At 32.4% G+C, this 21,385-nt stretch overlaps 4 protein-coding genes across 8 annotated transcripts; 2 read left to right on the top strand and 2 right to left on the bottom strand.

Annotated features, from left to right (window-relative positions):
• Positions 1-2,414: 2,414 nt before the first annotated feature.
• LOC133695179 (xyloglucan endotransglucosylase protein 1-like) lies at positions 2,415-3,683 on the top strand. Its single transcript, XM_062117044.1, has 3 exons — positions 2,415-2,782; positions 2,869-3,062; positions 3,152-3,683. The coding sequence occupies exons 1-3, from the start codon at positions 2,498-2,500 to the stop codon at positions 3,555-3,557; spliced, it is 885 nt and encodes a 294-aa protein (XP_061973028.1). The 5' UTR covers positions 2,415-2,497; the 3' UTR covers positions 3,558-3,683.
• An 843-nt stretch (positions 3,684-4,526) lies between these two features.
• On the top strand, positions 4,527-7,750 carry LOC133695181 (uncharacterized). Of its 4 annotated transcripts, none has more exons than XM_062117046.1 (4): positions 4,527-4,725; positions 4,981-5,740; positions 5,849-5,944; positions 7,416-7,750. In XM_062117046.1, the coding sequence occupies exons 2-3, from the start codon at positions 4,997-4,999 to the stop codon at positions 5,936-5,938; spliced, it is 834 nt and encodes a 277-aa protein (XP_061973030.1). In that variant the 5' UTR covers positions 4,527-4,725; positions 4,981-4,996; the 3' UTR covers positions 5,939-5,944; positions 7,416-7,750. The 4 variants fall into 4 exon arrangements, 2 of the variants coding, with proteins under 2 accessions (XP_061973030.1, XP_061973029.1); XR_009842387.1 differs by lacking the exon at positions 4,527-4,725 and adding an exon at positions 7,055-7,111 and having other exon boundaries at positions 4,732-5,740; XR_009842386.1 differs by lacking the exon at positions 4,527-4,725 and adding an exon at positions 6,118-7,111 and having other exon boundaries at positions 4,732-5,740.
• Positions 7,751-9,614: 1,864 nt separating this feature from the next.
• Positions 9,615-11,360, bottom strand: LOC133693116 (peroxisomal and mitochondrial division factor 2-like). Of its 2 annotated transcripts, none has more exons than XM_062114238.1 (2): positions 11,278-11,360; positions 9,615-10,951 (listed from the first exon to the last, which is right to left on the bottom strand). In XM_062114238.1, the coding sequence occupies exon 2, from the start codon at positions 10,940-10,942 to the stop codon at positions 10,025-10,027; it is 918 nt and encodes a 305-aa protein (XP_061970222.1). In that variant the 5' UTR covers positions 10,943-10,951; positions 11,278-11,360; the 3' UTR covers positions 9,615-10,024. The 2 variants fall into 2 exon arrangements, with proteins under 2 accessions (XP_061970222.1, XP_061970221.1); XM_062114237.1 differs by having other exon boundaries at positions 11,162-11,288.
• A 6,680-nt stretch (positions 11,361-18,040) lies between these two features.
• Positions 18,041-18,733, bottom strand: LOC133693158 (transcription factor PAR1). Its single transcript, XM_062114313.1, has one exon. The coding sequence runs from the start codon at positions 18,597-18,599 to the stop codon at positions 18,174-18,176; it is 426 nt and encodes a 141-aa protein (XP_061970297.1). The 5' UTR covers positions 18,600-18,733; the 3' UTR covers positions 18,041-18,173.
• Between the last annotated feature and the right edge of the window lie 2,652 nt (positions 18,734-21,385).

Genomic DNA, 21,385 nt, shown 5'->3' with positions numbered 1-21,385 from the left:
ATTCAAAAGAAAATTATATAATTATAATTATAAATAAAATAAAGTTGATATAAGGTTCTCACAACGTACAAGAATTGTTCAATGTTAAGTTGATACTTGATTTAGTAAAATAAAATTTTATTTTATTGATTAAAAATAATTAAAACTTTGAAGATTAAATTTTAAATTAAAATAAAAAAAATCAGCATCTTTTAATTTTTTTTTACTACACAAGGGGTGATTTTTAAGTATTTTGGTCCTAAAGTTTTTTTTATCATATTACTAAATAAAAAAAAAATAGTATTGAACCCAATGAAGTCCATAACATGGATCACGAGTTTGCTTTTTAAATTTTATCATGGTCTCAAAAACCAAATCTTAAGTTTAGTAGGTTAACGAGAGTTAATCCAATTGGTTCAATACATCACCATGTCAAAAAAATAATGATTCCAAGCTAGATTTTTTTTTTGGTCATCTAGTTTTTTGTATGTTAAAAGAATAATTACCTATAATCTAAATGATGTGGTATTTTCACTATGTATTACCTTTACTATTCATCCTCTCACATTTTAATGTGGATAGATTGTGCAAATTTTTTTATCTTTTTAATTTGATCCTCAAATTTTTTTGGGGGCAATCATAATTAAAGAGCAATTGATTTTGAATCCTTATGAAAAGATAGGATTAGAAGAGAGGGGACTGAAATGAAAAACACAGCAAACATGAGTGACATGCCATAGGTTTCGAAAGAGATGCACTTTAGTCCTCCAACTTAAACAATCATGCAAATTATACAATTAAGATCCCTTAACATTTTTCCAATTCTATTTTGGTAAAAAAGTTTATTTTTGTATTTTTGATCCCTGGTTGAAAGAGAGATCATTAGATTCTAGCGGTAAAGAGAGAAATATATCGTTTACATCAAATTAGACAAAAATAGACGACGTTTGAGTCAAATTGTTTTATTTGATAAAGGGAGTTCATATGAACTCGGGTTGATTTTTGGTTTCGGGATGAGTTCGGTTTTTTGGATGATCTTTTTAGGTTTTTTAAGGCCATGAATAGATTTATCATGGTTTCTAAGGTGTTTTAGGTCAAAATGGATTTTTGGGTCAAAAGAACCTTGAGCTCGATTTTCCAGTCATCACAATGGCCAAAATCTAGGCAAAACAAACGACGCGTCATCTGATTTTTTTTTAAATAAGGCTGACAACAATCATTTGCCCCAGGTGCAGTTAAAAAAAAGTCTTAGTCACGCGAGCCCTAATAAAATGGGCTAGGCGGCTGCCCCGGCTTGCTCTGCCCAGCAACGGCCTACCCTTTTTTTTCTTAATTTTTTTTATTTCAATTAATGCTTCTTTTTTTATTTTAAAAAAATTAATTATATTTACATTAATACCCATTTTCTCTTTTATTTTGTTTAGAGAGTCTCTTTTAAATGATGATTTATTTGTTATGCGTTTAATTTTCGAATAGATTTTTTTAATTTATCTATGATTTTTTTTTAATCTTTTGTATAGATGACTATACTTTTTAAAATAAAAAAATATTTATTTTCAGATTATATTTCTAATATGAGTAGCCTTGCATATTATTTTTTATTTTTTATTAAATCAATTTAATACATTTGTCTATTTCCATTATCATTTGATTAAATAAAAAATGTTTTAATAAACAAAAATTAAAAAAACATGATCGGGTAAATGTCTCGTTTTAAAAGTTTAAATATCTTGATCTACATTTGTCTTTCGATTTTTCAAATTTTATTTTTTTGATGTTGTTAATAATTTTTTATTTATTTATTAACACACGTATTTCTTATTTTATTTGATTATATATGTACACAAACTTTTTTTATGTGCACAAACTTTTTTTATGTGCTCTTAAATTTCTTGAACTACAAAAATATATTAAAAAAACTTAGATATATAATTTTTTTATAAAAATTAAAATTTTTAACCCGCAGCGAAACAAAGTATACCTGACTAGTTCTACCTGCAACGTAGCGTTTTACGCGTGGCATTACCTAGAATAATACACCTAGATTGATATTCCACCCAACGCGTATTGTCTAGTCTGTCTCCCAGCTGTTTGGAGCCCTATCTAAGTGTGTGAAAGTTGTGAACTGACCATCATTTAGTCATAAATCTGATATTTAATTAATTTATTATATGGTCAAATCGCATGGTCTTGGTTGTAATTAGTCCAAGATAACCTATCCCCTATTTCAAATGCTTCACTAACCTCCTCTTCAGCCAAAGAAAAAAAAAAAAAAAGATTTTCTAGTTTCCGAGCTGCTTCCCCTGCCCCTCATTAATTTGCAAGTCTGTCAGCAGTTCTAAAAGAATCAAAAAACGCTAGTTCTCTCCAGCGAATTGTTAAGTCAGCCAGGAAAGGTTACAGCCTAGAAATGCCCTATATAAAGGAACCAAGCTGCACTTCTAACATCACAGAATACAAATCTAGCTCTCTCCTTCTCCTCGAGATATCTCCATCTCCCTCTGTTAGAAAAGGAAAGATGCCATTCTCTTGTCCTAGTAAGCTTCCCTCGATGCTTCTGTTCGCTTCCTTACTTGCTTGTCTACTGGGAGCCTCCATGGGAGGCAATTTCTTCCAAGATTTTGACATCACCTGGGGCGATCAACGTGCTAAGATACTAAATGGTGGCCAACTTCTCACACTATCTCTTGACAAGGATTCTGGTTCTGGCTTCCGATCCAAGAATGAGTACTTGTTTGGCCGAATCGACATGCAAATCAAGCTAGTATCGGGCAACTCGGCTGGCACTGTCACCACATACTATGTAAGCCTCGATCCTTTCTACTCTAATTGAATTCTGCTGGAACTCGTAGATTTGAGTTTTCTCATATTTTCCTACTTGTTATGCAGCTATCTTCTCAAGGGCCGACCCACGATGAGATTGACTTCGAGTTTCTAGGCAATGTAACTGGAGAACCATATACTCTCCATACCAATGTGTTCTCCCAAGGGAAAGGCAACAAAGAACAGCAGTTTTATCTCTGGTTTGATCCCACAAAGGCTTTCCACACCTACTCTATTGTGTGGAACCAACAACGAATAATGTAAGTCAAACATACGCTCACCTCAATACTTCTGTCTCGTTGCGATTACTGAATTTTCGAATACTAATTTGCAATTTGGTATGCTTCAGTTTCTTGGTGGACAACATCCCCATAAGAGTATTCCACAACTCGGAATCAATCGGAGTGCCGTTCCCGACGAAGCAACCCATGAGGATATATTCGAGTCTCTGGAATGCTGATGATTGGGCAACGAGAGGGGGGCTTGTGAAGACTGACTGGACACAAGCTCCTTTCACTGCTTCTTACAGAAATTTCAAAGCCAATGCTTGTGTTTCGTCACCTGGATCATCTTGCACCGCCACCTCCCCCAATTCGTTGCAGGACAGTACCTGGCAAGTTCAAGCTCTTGATGCCTCCGGCCGCAACAGACTTCGATGGGTGCAGCAGAAGTACATGGTTTACAACTACTGCACTGACTTGAAACGATTCCCTCAGGGCATCCCAGCTGAATGCAAGCGATCAAGATTCCTTTGAAGAAACTACATGCTAAAATTTAATTGGAACATGAAATTCTTTATTCTTTCTGCAGATATAAATAATGTAATGTGAAACAATTCAATCTCTTAATTCATCTTGAGTTACTTTCTGATTCTTCACACACATTACAACCCATCTGTTACGTTGGCATTAAAAATAAAACATTCGATCAACACATCCTCCAATCAGCATTTTGATGAAACTGTGGTGTACATCAGAAGTAATCATGCTATTAACGCACTGGTCAAGTACAAGAAACAGACCAGAATCAAAATTAAAAGCATCGAAACTCCAGTCGGCCAACCTTCCAGCCCTCTAAATTTGCCAGGAATAATCAATAATCACACATGAATGGCACCAAGTACTTGCTTTATAGCGCACACTGACATATTTATTCCCTTTATATGGCATACATGACGCTTGCTCTAGATAATTTGACAAATATAAATTTTAAGCCTCCAACACAGGTCAATCTCTGTTGTTAGCAAAAAGACGTCTCTCATAACCTTTTATTTCTTTGCCTTGCAATTACAGCAACAGGGATCCTAAGTAGGTATTTAAATTCATCATAAAAAACGCTTGGCTATTTTGGAGGTGGTTATTGAACTGTTTTCTGAAATCTTGCTCTCACTTTGAAATCTTCCACAGAACGGTCCTAGGGTAAATTACCCACACCATGTAAGCCCGGCCTGCATGATCTAGTCAATTATGTTGAAACACTGTCGGTAATATCTTGGGCTTAGGACTGGTTCAATAACAAAAACAAGAGGTTATGTAAAATGGCAGCAGGTAATTGGGCAAGAAGAGTGATAGAAGAGAAAGGTCCAAGTTGTGGCGTTTTAGCGACGGACAATACGACAGGAAGTCATGTCCAAATCCACTATGAAATTGGCTCGGCAGCTCTAGCTGTGCTACTTAAATGAAACCACCCGCCTTTCCAGTTTCCAAAAGCTGCCAGTTGTCAGCCGTTTTAATTTCCATCTTCAATCAACACCATCTACCATTCTATTCTCTCCCTTCAAATTCCTACTACATAAGCACACCAACCGGTCAAAGACTTGGAGTCTAAAGAGAACAACAGTGATTGTACAATTTGTCATCTCCTATCCTCCTCCATCAACTATTCTGCTTCAAGGCCCTCATATCTCCTTCTCTATCATCTCAGGTTATTTCTTTTCTGTAATTTGTTGTTTTCTTTCGCTGATATTTTTAGAATTCACACTATTGTTTGGCTTGTTTCCATCAGTTCTTGTTTTCTTTCTTATTTTGATTAACTTGTGGAGGAATTCTCGACCTGGAATTCCATTTAAATAAACAATTTATGGTCTCCACCGAAATCCCATAACTATTGTGTTCTATGTACATGTCTTTCTGAAAGAAGGAAAAGAAAGAAACGCATTTTCGTTTGTCTGTTGCATAGGTAGTTTTTAACCAAAATGGAGGAAGCTTCAAATGGGAAAAATGAGACCAAAATTGTGGAACGACAGGAAGTTATTGAGGAAGTTGAGGTGGCCGATTCAGGGGATAAATTTTTGAAAGAAGTTGTTATTGATAGTACTGCTGAGTCTGTGAAAGAAACTATTGATGAGAATAATTCGAGTTTAGAGGTCAGCAATAGTTTGAAGGAAGAGGCAAAGGCTAAAGAGAAAACAGTTCAAGTGGAGGATTCAGAGATACTGGAAGTGGTGGAGAAAGAGGTGGTTAATTTAGCTGTTGGGTCGACCGAGTCTGTGGAGGAAAAATTGGCTGAAACTATTGAAGCAATGGTGGAGAAATATGAGAACTCTGATGTGGCTGAAGTAGAAGTGAAAGAAACCAAAGAGAAGGTTTCGGTGCCTTTGAACGAAACTAGTGTCTTTCCTTCAGTTGTCAAGGATCAGAATGATGCGGAAGTACCTGAAGTGGTATTGAATGCAACAGATGGATCATCTCTTGCTGTAACAGATGAAGTGTCCAAGGGAATTGAGGAGAACGTGTTGCAATCTATTGATGAAAACAACGTGGCCCCTCCAGCTTCGACAGAGGCAGTGTCAAAGGGGATCGAGGACGAGAAGCTGGCAGCTTTGAAGGAAAATACTGGGGAATCATCTGGCAATGTTGACAATGAAACAGTGGAAAGTTTTGAATCTACTACTGTAGTTGGAAGCAGCGATGCTTTTCCTGAAAGCACAGGAGATCCGGTCAGTAACTTCATTGGGATTCAATGTTGAAAGTTTGCCTAATCGTTCTGCCCTTTCGTATTTTTTCACTGAATGGGCACAGTGTTCTGTTTTGAATTTTTTTCACAGCCTATCATATCCCATCAACAACGTAACCTGTGTCCATCTTGGAGGAACTGCTGTGGCCTTTTTGAAGCTCTGAGGCGATCCGATAGATAAATTAATGTGAGCAATAAACTCCCTTCATTGGTTTTCAGCTTTAGTATATGGAAAAGTTGGTCATTCATTTCTTTTCTGTCTATTATGGGTTTGATTATATTGATTGAGGATTATACATGGTTTCTAGTGATTTTCTGGTTCGATTTTAAAGAAGTGACTAAAACCTATGATGCCTGCAGTTCATTCAGGAGCTTATTCTAATTGCCTGGGATCTCATGTGGACCAACTCTATTTAGCATTCACTAAGATTTTCTTATTTCCCTATGTTATAAGCTTATGAATTGAGAGACAGACATTTACCTTAGACACTTAATTTTTAATTAAAACTGAAAATCTGGCAGAGATTTCCATCCTAAAAGTTTTAGATTATTGGTAAATGTCACTCATGACTTAGCTATATCATTAAATGTGTGTATCATTGTCACCCCAAGACAAACTTGTGCGATAATCAATGATGTATTGGCCATTGCTTTATGCTTTTACTACACTTATGATCTTGAATTAAATTGATCACCTGAAGTGCAGTAAACACAACATCAGCTTATTCAGAAGGTACAGTTTCTGGTTTCTTTGAGTTTGAGAAATTGGCCTTAGATGGGATTAAATTAGAGGGGGGGAAAAGGTCCATGTGATCAACAGCAAATAGTTAGCGGTTAATGTTGAATTGAAGTCGCAGAAGGTAGAGCCGTAGAGGGCAGGGATTCATGCAAGGTGGAATCTGGCCTTGCTTTTCAGGAAAACCCACAAGCTCTTTTAATTTTATGTTGATAAAGACTAAAGTTGCAATATTGCAGTTGCTCCTTACTGCTGCTATATCTGGTAAAACATTCCCTGCGTTGCTTCAGATTTGTTCCCTGCAACAAAAGAATCCCTCTAGCAAGGCTTTCTTTGGCATTGTTTTTTGCTTTTTCAGAATTATTCCGGAACATTCATTTCCTGTTGGTCGATACATATCTATGATTGGTGTAGAAATTCTGTTACTGCTAGAGTTAGGACGCTCTTCGTTGGACTTCATTGATCAGCGGATTGTGGAACTCCTTGCTGTGTGCTCAGGGCTTTTGCTTCTTTGTGCTAACATGTTTTGGTTTTCTGAAACTGTGTTCTGAAAATATCAAGAGGGGACAATTTGAACTTATTCGAGGGCAAACGTATTTTGTAAGCTCCTGTAATGCGGTGAGCACTCACCACTTGTTTATTTGACAATGAAGCTTTCATTCATAAAAAGAAAGATAAAAATAAAATAAATCGGTCCCATGACAGGAAAAGAGCTGTTGATATACATGGATAGATAGTAAAAGGAGGCTTCCATTTTCCTAAATTTATAACCAACACTGTGTGGAGCCAAGTAATTAAACGGATAAATATCTACGAATCGAAGCATAGCAACACCAATCGTGAAGTTTGTAGCGAGTGATCCAACACTTGTACGTACATCAAGAACTCTTGCTTAACGTTACTCTTTCTTCTTATGTTGCAGATAAAGAGCATCGTCACGGAGTGCTGTTAAGAGAGATCGACAAAAATTTGAGACCTGTGCTGTGGTTTCTTTCTTGTGTCACAAATCGAATGTAACCGGATCTTGCAGGGGATGGGGATGAAAACTTGCCGGTTAGCCTACAGCTCATTGGCAATTGTGTGGTGTGCTCCTCCTCCTCCTTGTCGTCTGTTTATTTTATTTCTTGTTTTTTCAAGGTATTCTGATTGTATTAGAGTGATTTGTAATTAAGTTTGATGGCAAAAATGCCATACTTTCGATTGTATATTTATAAAACATAATTTATTGATCAATGAGAAAAGAGGTACATTGACGAAGAGTTTTTTTGGCTTTTTATCCCAGTTTTTTTAGTTATAATTAAGGTGGATGAGTAGCAATTTGATAATTTAGTACAAAAGCCTAAAGCCTTGTATACAGTCCTCACCGCATGAAACAAACAGAGCCTAAAGGCTTATTACAGCTGGAAGCAACATGCGATCCCAGGCTCGGTTGTTGACGATGCAAAACAGCAAAACTTGTCCACGCAGGAGGTTTATCTGTTGAATGCATTCAAACAAGCTCTTGAGATACCAAATACTCAGTATAAAAGCATGAATTCAAACACCAGAGATGATATTGTGCTTACTGAGCACCAGAGACGGTGCTGAAAAAAACAACCGAAAGGTATGGGATATGAGCAAAATTCAAAAACGCCAGCGTCTCATCACTGTACTTACTCAGCAAACAGATTGCATATTTCTGCACCTAACTAATGCACCGTTCATTTACTGGTCCAGACTGCATCCTTTTTATCAGTTGCCTTGCTGGAACCGTGATGGAGCAGCAAGTTACTGTCGTGTTTTTGACCCCTCTCTCTATATATATTATTTCTGTACCTCATTTATCTAGAAGATAAAAGTCTCACTTTTAGTTTAGTGGGGAATTTGATGAAATTATCAAAAGACATGATTGTCGGAAGGCATCAGCTAAAAAGGGGCTAGGAAGCACAGAGACGAACAAAATACTGAAAATCACATGGATATATGCCTTGCAAAGTTGCTATAAATATAAAGAGCTTCTTCAACACTACCCCCTATGGTTCAATAAACCAATAATCAACTCGTTAGTAAACAGCATACCAACATAGAAACCGTGTTTAAAAACTTGAGTTCAATGTTAAATATAGAGATCTAAACGATCTAAACGCCAGCATTTCTAGAAGTTGCAACTTCAGAAACTGACAATCATACAATGATTATACATAAAAATTGAAGTTCCATTTTATTAGCATTCTAGATGTTATGAGTTCCCAAAATTCAACGTGATTAAGAATAAAATTAATAAATTGAATAATCAATTAATCTTTTAATTTAAGTAATTCCTTCTAATATTCTCATTGAGTGACATATCTTTGACTTGATATAAAAAGTTAAGGTAGTTAGTAGTACCTAGTAAACCAAGGTGACTGGTACCTATAAAAAATCTCATTTGATGAATGTTAGGACTCTCGAATGCTTAAAACAGTAATTTTATAGAAAAATAAAATACAATGATATTTTAGAGAGACAGAATCTAAAAATGTATATGCTGAAAATATTAAAAATAAAAAGATTGTAAATCTTGAGTTTGAAGAATTCATTATGTATTTATAGCCCAAGAGTCTTGTCTTTTTGTGGAGAGAAAGTCTACAAGGATATAATTTCATCATTGTGATATCATTGTGATATTTTGAATCGTATTCTACTCAAAATAATATATATTGGACCAATATAAAATATTGAGAGATCTGCTTGAAATCCTGAAAAGATTTTTAATGAAGTATTGAACTCAAGCAAGTTGTCTGAGCCTATTAAAAATAAAAAAAAATTATAATGTAATATTAGAATAGGCAGCACACCTTGCATGAGCTTGACCAGGCAAACAGCCTGGGCCCATCTCTCCCGGCATCAATTAGACTCGAGCTTGGGGTCCAAGCCCACAAGGATATTTTTGGATCTTTTATGGGCATTTCAATTGGTTTTTTGGGCCTCATCAAGATGAATTCTCAAATAATTTTCCAAGCAGTGGGAAAAGCATCGGGAAAGAAGGAGCAACAAGGATAAACAATCACCGCTTCGGAGGCACTATGAAGAGCAATTGAAGTCTCGCATGCTTCATTTACTAGATGAACTCTTAAAAAAAAAAATAAGAAAACACAACAAATTCAAGAGCGTGCAAGAGTAATCACAAAAAAGGGCTTCAAATTACATGATCTTCCAAATTCCAATCACACTGGCCATTTCATAGCACAAAAAGTAAGATGTGAAAGATGAGGGAGAATGTTTCATGCCGGAAGAAGACCTTGATTAGCTTCAAGATTGAAGGGTAAGCAAACTGATGAGCAGTGTCAATCATGTCTGATATCTTCAATTGACCATCCTAATGTAAGTCCTCTATAATTATATCAAATAACTCAGCATTTTTAACAAAATTTGAACCTCGAAACATGCCAGAAATAGGTATAAACCATAATCCATAATAAGGCTAAGAAAAAAACAATGCCAGGAAAAAGGGTATCCGTCCACCAAAACCGAAACGTTTCTTTCTGGGATCAATAAACCCTAACCTCCAAATCACCGCCTCCTAGCATAGCAAACATAAATGACTGCAGCTGCAGCTGCAGCAAGAATAGCACCTACTGACCCAATTGCCACCACGGGTGGCTGCACCTTGAACCCCTTCTCCCTACTCTTAATCTCAATCTCATTAATAACCTCCCCGGTCCTCTCCTGCAATCCCCCAACCACCTTTTCAGCCTCCTGGACCTCCTTCTGTAACTCCACCAGCTTCCCTTCCATTTCCTTCACCTTCTCCTCTGTCTCCGTCAACTTCTTTTCCAAACTCTCCTTCTCCACCACTTGACTTTCCAACTCCTCAATTCTCTTTTTACACTCAAAAATCTCCATATCTTTCTCACTCATTTTTTCTCTCATCTCCTCCCCAAGCCTCACTTTCTTATTCTTCTCCCCGATCTCCTTCACCTCCAAAACCCCAACTTTCCTCTCCAATTCCTTCGCTTTCATCTCCGTCTCCGCTTTCTCCTTCTTCACCTCCTCAATTTTCACTTCCTTCTGGCTCACCACCCTCTTCAACTCCGCAACCTCCTTATGCGCTTCATCTCCTTCACTTACCGCCGAAATCAAGTCATGTTGAAGCCTAGAAGCAGTTGTTTCAAGCTCTGCAGCTCTCCCGGCTATCGACTCAAGCGTTCTCTGGGTCTCCTCCGATTTCTCAACTTCCCTCTCCAACTCCGCAATCCTCGGTTTCAGACTTGACTCCTCTGATTTCAGGGATTCAATCTCGGCCGCCAGTTTTGCAACCTGATATTTGATTCCTTTGTTCTCATCGGCTAGTGAGTACTTCTCGGTCTCTAAAGATTCGATCTTTTGCTTTAGCTTGGTTTCATTCTCCCTTTGATCGAGATCGTAGAAATTCTCTTCCGCCATTTGATAATCGTTAACACCGTTAGTCATTGCCGTCTCATCTGCCATTGCTTAACCCTAAAATAACACAGAAATCAATTATAAAAAATCAAAATCAGAGAGGAATAACTGTATACTGTTGCAATTCAACTACACAGAAGGGCACTGTTTGGTTTCCGAGAAAGAGTAGAATTAGAGAAGATAAAAATCAGATTTAAAACGAGAACATTTTATTAGTCTGAAAGGAAGCGTTTTCGTCGGAAACCAATCAAGAAGATAGGGTTTAACCTCGGATATCGGAGAGAATTTTCTTGCTAAGAATTAATTATTATTTGTTCAAAAGTTTTTAAGAAAATAGATATTTTCCAGGAAAGTAAGGGATGGGAAAGGAAAAGAAATTTGACCTTTACTTTCCTCTGTGATTCCTCTTTACTCTTAGTTTTTGTTTTTGTGTTTTTCTTTTTTTTAATTAGAATCTGCCAGCAATGGACGGCTGAGGATGCTTGTGAGGTGCACGTGAATAAAGGTCTTGGGCCCACCCAAGATTAGGCCATCTGGACAGTTGAGTCCGAGTTTTTCCAGTTGGGCGGATTTAAGCGGCCCAGCCTATACCGGATCCAATCTGATTATATCCAATAAAGTTTTTAGGGTTTCTAGTTATTTTCCTTTCCATAAGCCTAATTAGGAAAGAAAAATGCTTATTTCAAGTTTCAACTGCATGATCTCTTAACAATTTGGTGAGTCTTATTCTTGGATTTCACAAATTAAAAAAATATTTAATTTTACATCCTAATTTAAGATTTGTGGATATTGCAATAATAATTATAATTAAAAAAAAATTAAATCATCGTAGAAGACGTTATAGATAAATAATAATTATGCCAACCCCATAACTAATGCTTTCTGTATCTTATGAATGATCTGCCCCGACATGCACTATGTAATAATCCATTTTTTATTTCTATTTGCAACATATTTTTAAAATATTTTTTAAAAAAAAGGATTAGGGAGTGAAAATGACAAGCAAGAAAAAAAAAGAGACCAAAATTATAGGGAATCAAGTGATATAATAAAGATTAAATAAATAAAGATTATCTTCCTAATAAAAAAAAATTGTAGCTGGACGTAATCACAATATTTGATTGTGATTAAAAAGATAATGAAAAGATTCAAGATTATCGTAAAGGAAGAGAAAAATAAAATATAGTAGAGTCATTGGAAAAGGAAAGATATCTTGTATATTTAAAGCAAGATTTTCATTAAAGGAAAAATAATAAAATAATCTCCAATTAGTCTTCAATTTCTTTCCTAATATATAGAATTTAACAATATAAAATTTAAGTTCGCCTCAAGATCTGCACAAACTCATTCAAAAAAAATCTAGCAATAGTCAGAACAACACTCCAATTAGTGTATTGTTAATTGCTGTGAACTTTGATTTATATGGATCATGGACTGTGATATTTGACTATGAGTTTGATATGTTTTAATTATGTATGTATGATAACTATTTATTTATTATGTATATATTGTTTTCCATAAAGTCAACACATGATAAATGAACTATATGGTGTTTGTTCAAGGATGTTGACATTTGAATTAAGATATTTGCCTTGTGGTTTAATTTTTATATTAAATTTATATTTAACTAAAAAAATTACATCATTTATGTTTCTTCAAAGTTGTGTAATAATTGTTTTTATTATTCATGAAGTCAACCTGGGATAAAAGAACTATTCGGTTGTTATTCAAGGATGTTGACAAGTGAATAATGAAAATTGTTGAAATGCTATTTTATATTATTGCTAAAAAAATCATGATTTATTTTCCATGTAATTATTTGATATGTACAATTATGTTATAGGTGTTATGATTCTCTTTCTCATATGATGAGCGAATTTGAACTAAATTAAAACAATCCTATAAAAAGCCCATTGGGTATGAATGGAAACTTGTAATACTGTTTTGAATAGAACAAAGAAAAATGAGCCACGTCACATTGGTTCATTATCATCCTTTCGAATCCAACAAACAAACACAAGTAACATTTCTCCATCTTTCCAAAGTCATGAAAAATAAAGAAAGGGTTCTTCTTAGGCAAAACTACCAGAATAATTTGGAATTGGTGAGAAATAAAATAGTTAGGCTTACTAGTTTTCTGAACGAAACCTTCAAACTAGATCATCTGGTGAAGTGTTTGCTTGAAATAGTTAGGCTTACTGATAATTAAATAATGATTCGATGAACTCTGTTATAGATTGAGGTGACAACTTTTCCATGTGGATGATGCAAAATAAAAAGTGATAAACAAATACTCTTAGACTATACTTAAAGGAAAGGACAAGTAGAATTAGTGTCGATTAAGTTAACATAATGGATGTACCATGTTTATTTAGTAATCAAAAGGGAAGATCATAGAAGGACAAACAATGAAGGTACTTAATCACTTAAATAATTCAAGTAACCCGGTGCATCGTTCTTGACACTTATAAAGTTGAAGATCTTCAAAGATGAAAATGACATCAAAAAGGAAGATTGGGTTTTCAAAATACACAAATTTTGATTTCTCATTGGCCATGGGAGATATCATCAAAGTTAGTTACTACTACAAAAAAAAAAAAGAACACAAGTTTCCTCTTATAGATTTATAAAATTCCATAACTCTGATGGCAATTTTATTTTCATAGCATTTTATTTCAAATTGAACCCTATCGGTCTAAAATAGTTTTCTTTTAAAACAACATTTCATCTCAAATGAAGTTCAGAAGTATGACGATAATTTTCTTTTAAATAGAATTTTATTTAAAGTAAAGTTCATTAGTTAAATGATAATTTTCTTTTAAAAAAGTATTTCAAAGTGAAGTCCATCACTTTGATGACAATTTTATTTTAAAATGGAATTTATTTCAAAGTAAATCCCACAAATTTATTTCAAATTTAATACAATTTCATTTCAATAATATTTTATTTTAAAATGAATCCTATAGCATGATGGTAATTTTTGTTTTTCAAATAGTATTTTTAGTGAAGGTTAAGGTGTTATTTCATACATGGAAGATTAGATATTTAGAAAATCCAAATTTCAAAGAAATTGGTCATGTTTGAGAATGTTATAAATTTTCATTTTATAAAAAGTGAATCATTTTCCAGTAAAACCAAACCACTGAATGAAAATGCTAAATTACTTATAAATCAAACAAACCAATTTATAAAACCTCAAATTTCAAGTCTTAGAATCATACATTTGTTTTGTCATTCCATGTTACACTCACATTGTTCTATCATTTTATTTTTACTTTTATTTGGAAAAATGCCCTGGTTTGACTTTATTTTCAAGGATGGTGATCTCTCGTATATTCTTTTAGATACATTTACATTATTATATCCATAAGTTAATGGTATTGTATTCTTTTTCTTAAGAAAGAGTTATTCATAATGTTCACAACTTTGCATTTGATTACTAAGAGCTTTATTTTAGCCTCAAACTATGTTCATCTTCTTGATATGTACTTATGTAAATTGCTTTTAATATTCCTGTCAATAGTTTGATTTGAATTACTAAAAAAAGATTTAAATATAGGAAACAAAGAGCAACCTCAAAACCAAATAGCTACTTAACATAAGATATTATGTTTAAGCTTCATTATTCATTTTTAAATATGTAATATATCTATGTATAATTAGTAAAGGTATCTTAAGTTTTGATTTTGAAATAAATACTTTAGCATAGGTGTCTAAAATGCTTATTTCTTTTAGGTTTATAATAAACTCATTTGTAAATCTATTTTTTATACTAAACTTTTCTTTAATATTGAAAATAAATAACAATATTGAAGATTTTTTATAACATATTTGGATAACTTGGTCTATTAAAACATTATAAGAATAGATTAAACTATTTTAATTTTTTATTCATTCAGAGTTTGATGAGTTTTAAGTTGTATAACAGTGTAACTTTATTATAAAAAAAAAACACTAAAAGGCCAAGGTGTTTAATTAATTGTGATCTTTCAGTGGAAAAAACTACAATGTTTTTATTTTTTTGGTATTTGAGTTTTTTTTTCTCATTTTAGTTATCAAATTTTATTTTTCAATTTCATCCTTCTATGTGTGGTAATTGGCAATTTTTCTTCATGATTTGTTTCGTACTGATTTCTTTTAGGTTTTTGTGGTCTAAAAAAAAGTTTTAATGTTGAGTTGGTTGATTTTGCTAAATAGGTTTCAGTTTGATTGTTTACAGAAAACCTAAATATCAGAGGACCAAAAATAAAATTAAAGTGAAATGACAATCCTTTATTTTAAAAAAAGATTCTTTAGCTCTTTATTTATTTATTTTAGTTTGATTCCTAAACTTTTTTTTTTAATTATCCTTCAACATGGAATTAATTGGTGATTTGGTTTGTGCTTAGTTTTATATTGCTATCTTTGGGGTTATTGTAGTCTTTTAAAAATATACCGACATAGATTGGTTCTTGACTTTGCAAGAATTTATTTAATCTTGTGTTTTACCGGAAGTTAACAATAAAGAGATCAAAACTAAAACCTTGGTAAGATAAAAGCCCTTATTTTAAAAGAAAAAATGATGTCAACGCCTTTGAGGCTTAGAATTTTATCAAATTTCTATTTTGGTTCCTTAAGTTTAAAAATTATATGTTTAGTAAAAAGTTTCATTTTATTTATATTTTTGTTCTAGAGTTTGAGGGAAGAGACAGAAAAACTCATCAAAAGATAGTAAAAGGGTGTCATTAAGGTATTTTGAGGCTTCCCTATCACTTGAAAAGGTAGGCGATGGGTAACTCACTTGCCTCTAGATGAATGATTTAATTAGATAGCTTTTGAGATATGGCACAGTTCTATTTTCATAACTTGAATATTTAGAGTATTTAGAGAATTTATCCCTTTCGACAATGCTTTCTTGGATTATGAGAAATTTTAGCAATATTTTAATTTGGTTATAGAAGAAAACCAAAAGATGATTTAAAAGTTTATTAGCAGGAAGTGTTGTAAACAGTTGTAAAATTCGCTAAACGTGATGCTTGATGTAGCCATACTTGAAGATTGATTATGTGAGTTGTGTCTTAGCATATTATGAGCATTTTGTTGATGGAGAATAAGAGGAAAAAGATAAAGGTGGTGATGTTGTTTGATTTATTTATAAGGATGAAACATAAGATATATATCGAGATTAGAAGGTCAGAAGTCTTAACTTAGGTTGATCTATAAAAACTTAGTCTTAACTTAGGTTGATTTATAAAAACTTTGTTGATCTACGACCTGATTACTTAGCCAGGAAACCCCAAACTAAATTTAATAACTATAATTTTTAGTATAAAATGATTTTAAAATTTTCTTTATTTTATTCTACTCTTTTTTTTGTGATAATATAGTAAAAAACTCAACCTCCAAAGCTTCTCTATAGTCTAGACGTAGCCACAATACGTACCAATTATTCTAGCTCAAGTACCCAACAATAACCCTCATTTACAACATTTATAAGCTCTTCAAAATTCTCATGGCAACAAGAGGCAATGTCTGCGTGATCCCTGCTTCTGCTACAGTATTACTTTTTACTTGAGAAAAAAATTTTGCACGAGCAAAGTTAAATGGTTGAAATTAAATACTTAAAACAGTCATTTTTAGGTTGTGAATAATTAACACTTGAATTAAATATTCTAAGTTGATTACATACAACATATTAGAATATGTATCCATATCTTAAAGAAAAAAAAAACAAATCTCCATATCCCATTGTTCTGGTTATTTTTTACACTTTAATTTCTTTATGATTTTGAAAGAGATACAAGAGCGATTAAAAGAGTAATTACCGACACAATGATTTATAAATCATACTTCTTCTTTTTTCTTGTGATTCTAAAGTATTTCTAGTTATATATTGAAGGCTAGCTTCAAGTTGAATTAGCTTATGGAGGATGTTTGCTCCTCATCAGAAGTGTCTGAATCCTTGTATATTGTAACAAGACAGCCTCTATCTTAATCAGACTTGCATATTAATTGATCGATTTTCATGATACTTTTAACATGAGATAGAGTCCCCTTTTAACCCATATTAGTTTAATCGGACTATATATATTGTAAACTGAATATTTTAGTGCAAATATAGTTTCATTATTATTGCAAAGATGTGGGTTTTTCATCAAATATTCTCCTAAATATATCTTAGAATGCTACAGGAGAGTGCAGATTATGCACTTTGAAACCAACTAGGTTTTCTAAAGTTAACGACAAAGAAAATATATGGATGGAGTCTTGATGCAATCAAGCTTGTGGAAACTGAAAGTTCTAAATATTTAAGTGAAGATTTGACACTATTAGATGGAAATATGACTCAAGTAAACTACGTAGATGGTCTAACGTATGTTTTTATAAGTCAATGAGATAAGTTTAAAATCAAGAGAAGGCTTAGTCGTGTCAGGCTAACTCTTTAAAACTAAGATAATAGAAGATTCGATTATTGGATCGAACTCAATTTTTTTTGGATGATTCTCCATGTAGTTTTCTTATAGGAATCATTTGAGTTGCTTATTGGACCGGTAGATCTTTTGAAATTAGACCTGAAAGTTGTTTTTCAGACCAGTTTTGTTATATTTCTAATATTTTTTTTATTTTGTATTTTGTTTTAATTTTATTAATGTTTTTTTTTATTTTAGATTGTTTTATAATAAATGTAGGTTTTCTTTGTCTATTTAAAAGATTTGTAAACTTCTTGAAGAGACGACCACCGTATATTTAAACATCATATAGTAAAATTACAAATTTAAAGTTAACATATCCAGTTATTTTCTCTCATTAAAATCTTTTAGCTTTGGTTTGCATCAAGTCGTGTAATACAACAACCTCTTTTTTGTTGAATAAAAGAACAAAAAAGGATTAGCATGCAAAACCGAATAGCAACATCTAAAACCCCTCATCATAACCGTTAATTAGATCTATCTACCGGTAACAAAACGAATAGGGAAGACACTGATCACAGGCAGATCATAACTTGATGCAATTTCTTTACCATGGCAATTAAAATTCTACACAAAACGTGTGATAAGAAATTAAAATTCCTACAACCATATGTCGAAAACCATTCCCATTTTCAACCTCGATCTCTAACCTATGGCCATTAATTAGAACATGAATACTAAAAAATATGAGGCAAAATGCAAGGAAAATCCTCCTCCCATCTTTAAGATAAAAATAAATAAATTAATGAACAAAAAGGAAAAGAAATTATAAAACGAAAAAAATGACATCAACGGTCTCTCAAAGTCATACAAGTTGGTAGCCCGTAGCTTTAACCTCCAAACTTCCTCTTTTCCTTTTCTAGCCCTTCAAGAAAACCAGCAAGAACTCTCATGGCTTTAATCTGGCACTGCAAAGCCATTATATAATCGGCAGTCTCTTCAAACAGCTTGTCTACCCCGAACGACTCACCCCCAGGGACAATCCTTTGCAATGCCACAATCTTTCTCTCCACTTCTGCCTTCCCATCGTCTTCAACACCCACCGTCGACGCTTGATCCTTTTCTTGAGCCTTCAATATTTCGTTTCCCTTTCTTCTGCTTCTCTTATGAACATTATCTGCTCTCTTACTCCTTGTCAAACTAACTAAAGATTCATGCTTAGCATTACCCATCTCATGAGGTTTTTTGTCGGTTGTTTTACTTTCTTTTCTTTTATGAAATGTGGGTGTTATTACTTGATTTAAACTATTCTCCATGGATACAATCCTGTGAAGAGAACCCCCCAAGAAAAAGACGGCTCAAAGAGAGAAAAGAGATGGGGCAAGAAGGGTTATGTTTTGTTTATGTTTAAGAATTATGAGCACCATGAGCTAGCGGTGCTATGCTATGTATTGAGGGAAAGGGTGTCGAATTGTTGTTGAGTTCAAGCAATGTCGATGCCAACAAAGATGGGCCCATATTAATTAGGTTTTGGACTGTAGTGGAAGGTGATGTATACGCACCAATGGTGCGTATTCATGGTGAACCAAGGGTGCCAACCTGTGACCTACCTGTGAAGGGCTTGTCACAAACACAAAAAGGTGTGTTTCGTTTGGACCCGATGCATGCAGAGATTAGAAGCGAACTATATTTTTGGTTGGGTGGAATCAATTTTTTTAATATAAAATAAATATTTAAGAGTTAATAATGTATTTTATAATTAAAAAATAATTATAAATTTAAAATATAATGCAAATGATATTTAAAAAAAATATGATAATATACTGGATGATATTTTAAAAAAAATATTGAGACGACGATAAATGAATTGACCTGTGTTAACCTGTGAAATTTGTAATTCAAATTATGATAAAATGATAAATATATAAAAAAATAAAAATAAATTATAAAATTTAATTTTTAATCAATCTGATATTGAAGGATGAAATCAAGAAATTAAAAAAAAAAGACAAAAACTACCTGAGTTAACTTGTTATAAAATCAAGATAACCTCATAGTATGCAAAAATAAAATAAGAAGTCTAATTTCTAATAAACCTAATATTTAAAGATAAAACCGAGAAAAAAATCAATTAAAAATATAACAAAAAAATTATCTAAGTTAACTCAGGCTAACTTGTTAAACTAGTAATTAAGGTTATGAAACCACGATAACTTCATAAAAAAATACAAAGCTTCATTTTCAATAGATCTAATGTTAAAAGTTGAAATCGAAAAAAAAAAAACTAAATCAATAAATGTGTGATAACTATGCAAAAATAAATTGAAAAAAAATACAAAACCCAATTAAAAAAATATTCAATTAAAAAAAATAAAAAAACATAATCAACTTGAGTCAATTTTTAAATCCAAATAAATTTATGCATCATTAAATAGGTTCCGTGTGTTGACTTTTTTACATGTTTTTATTTACCTATATTTAAAGATATTTTTAATTGACTTTTTGTGTAAGAAAAGATTTCATTCTCTAGCTAATTTTGAGCAACCTATCTAAATTTTGTAACAAATTTTTCTTTCATATATATTTTTTTAAAATATAATATAAAAAACAAATCCACCCACTACTACATGAACTAATAACCTTAAAATATATATTTTAATTAATGTTTAGGAGTGAAATGAGAATTTAAATTTCCACAAATATTTTTTTTTCGATGCATGGCCATTGTGATGGTTGGGCTCTCGGGCGAGGAATATGAAATAGAAGTCCACGAGCAAATAGGATAAAACAATAAAATATTATACTAAGGTTGTTAATTTGGTTTTGTTTTTTTTTTAATTTGAAATATGCATTTTGATATTAGATCATTTTGATATATTGTTTTGGGATTATATTATATATAATTTAAAATATTAATTCAATACATATAATTTCAATTTAAATTCAAAAATAAATTAATTTGAAATTATACAATTCAAATTTCAAATACAATGTCAAGTTTGCAAACATAATTTCAAAACTTAAATATTTTTATTTAGTAATTATTATATTGTTGGCTTGCACTGCACTGCGTTATGGGTCGAATTAATTTTTTTAATGTAAAAAAAACATCAAGGTATACGTAACATTTTTCTAGTAATAAAAATTTAAAATACGTGGGAGTTAATTTGATGTGACTTGATCAACTCGATGAGTTCTAAAACAACCTAGACAACTAATAAAAACATAATTTGACTAAAAAAATTCAAGATAACATCATTTTTCTAAAATATTAGATTCACTCAAGTTAACCTTTCAAATTAATTCACAATTCAGGTCATGATACCATGATAACTTTATATAAAGCGAATCGAAACTAAATGTAACGCTCAATTTTCAATAAACTCATTTTTAAACGATGAAATTGAAAAAATTCAATCGAAAAAAAAACACAATAAAACGATCTAAGTCTACCCGGGTTAAAACACAAAAGTCGTGACTCGAGTTATGAGATCAGGATAACTTCATAGAAAATTAACAAACCAAAATAAGTGACAAAACTTAATTCATGATCAACTAAATATTGAAGATGTTGAATAATAAAAGTTAAAAAAATATATATATCAATTAAAGAAATAGACAAAAAAAATTTAAGTTATCGGGGTTAATCTATTAAACTCGTGACATGGATTATGAAACTAACCACGAAGAAAACAAACTATAACAAATTATAAAATCTAATTTTTAATAAATCAAGTGTTGAAATATGAAATTTGAGAGAAAAAAAATATAGATCTAAGAAAAATGAAAGGAAAAAAAATTATTCATATAATGAAACAAATTAACGGATGGAATGAAATTGAAACATTTCACTGGAATTTAAGCAAAAAAATCTTGAATGAATCGAGATTCATAATGAACTAAGATTTCTGTTTTGTTTAAATGATACAAGACATATCTGTCATCCTGAGTGTAATGAAATTGAAAACCTTAAAATTATATAAATGATAGTAAGTAAACCTTGGATGATGATCACTTGTGGGATAGGCTCCATACAAAACAAAGGGAAGAGAGAGCACATGTGATCACATGATTTTCTTGAATCTAACACCGCCCATGTGCA

This window comes from Populus nigra, chromosome 5 (assembly GCF_951802175.1).
Source record: "Populus nigra chromosome 5, ddPopNigr1.1, whole genome shotgun sequence".
Classification (NCBI taxonomy): domain Eukaryota; kingdom Viridiplantae; phylum Streptophyta; class Magnoliopsida; order Malpighiales; family Salicaceae; genus Populus; species Populus nigra.
The sequence above is the reverse complement of the archived record's forward strand: the minus strand, read 5'-3'. Positions and strand labels throughout refer to the sequence as shown.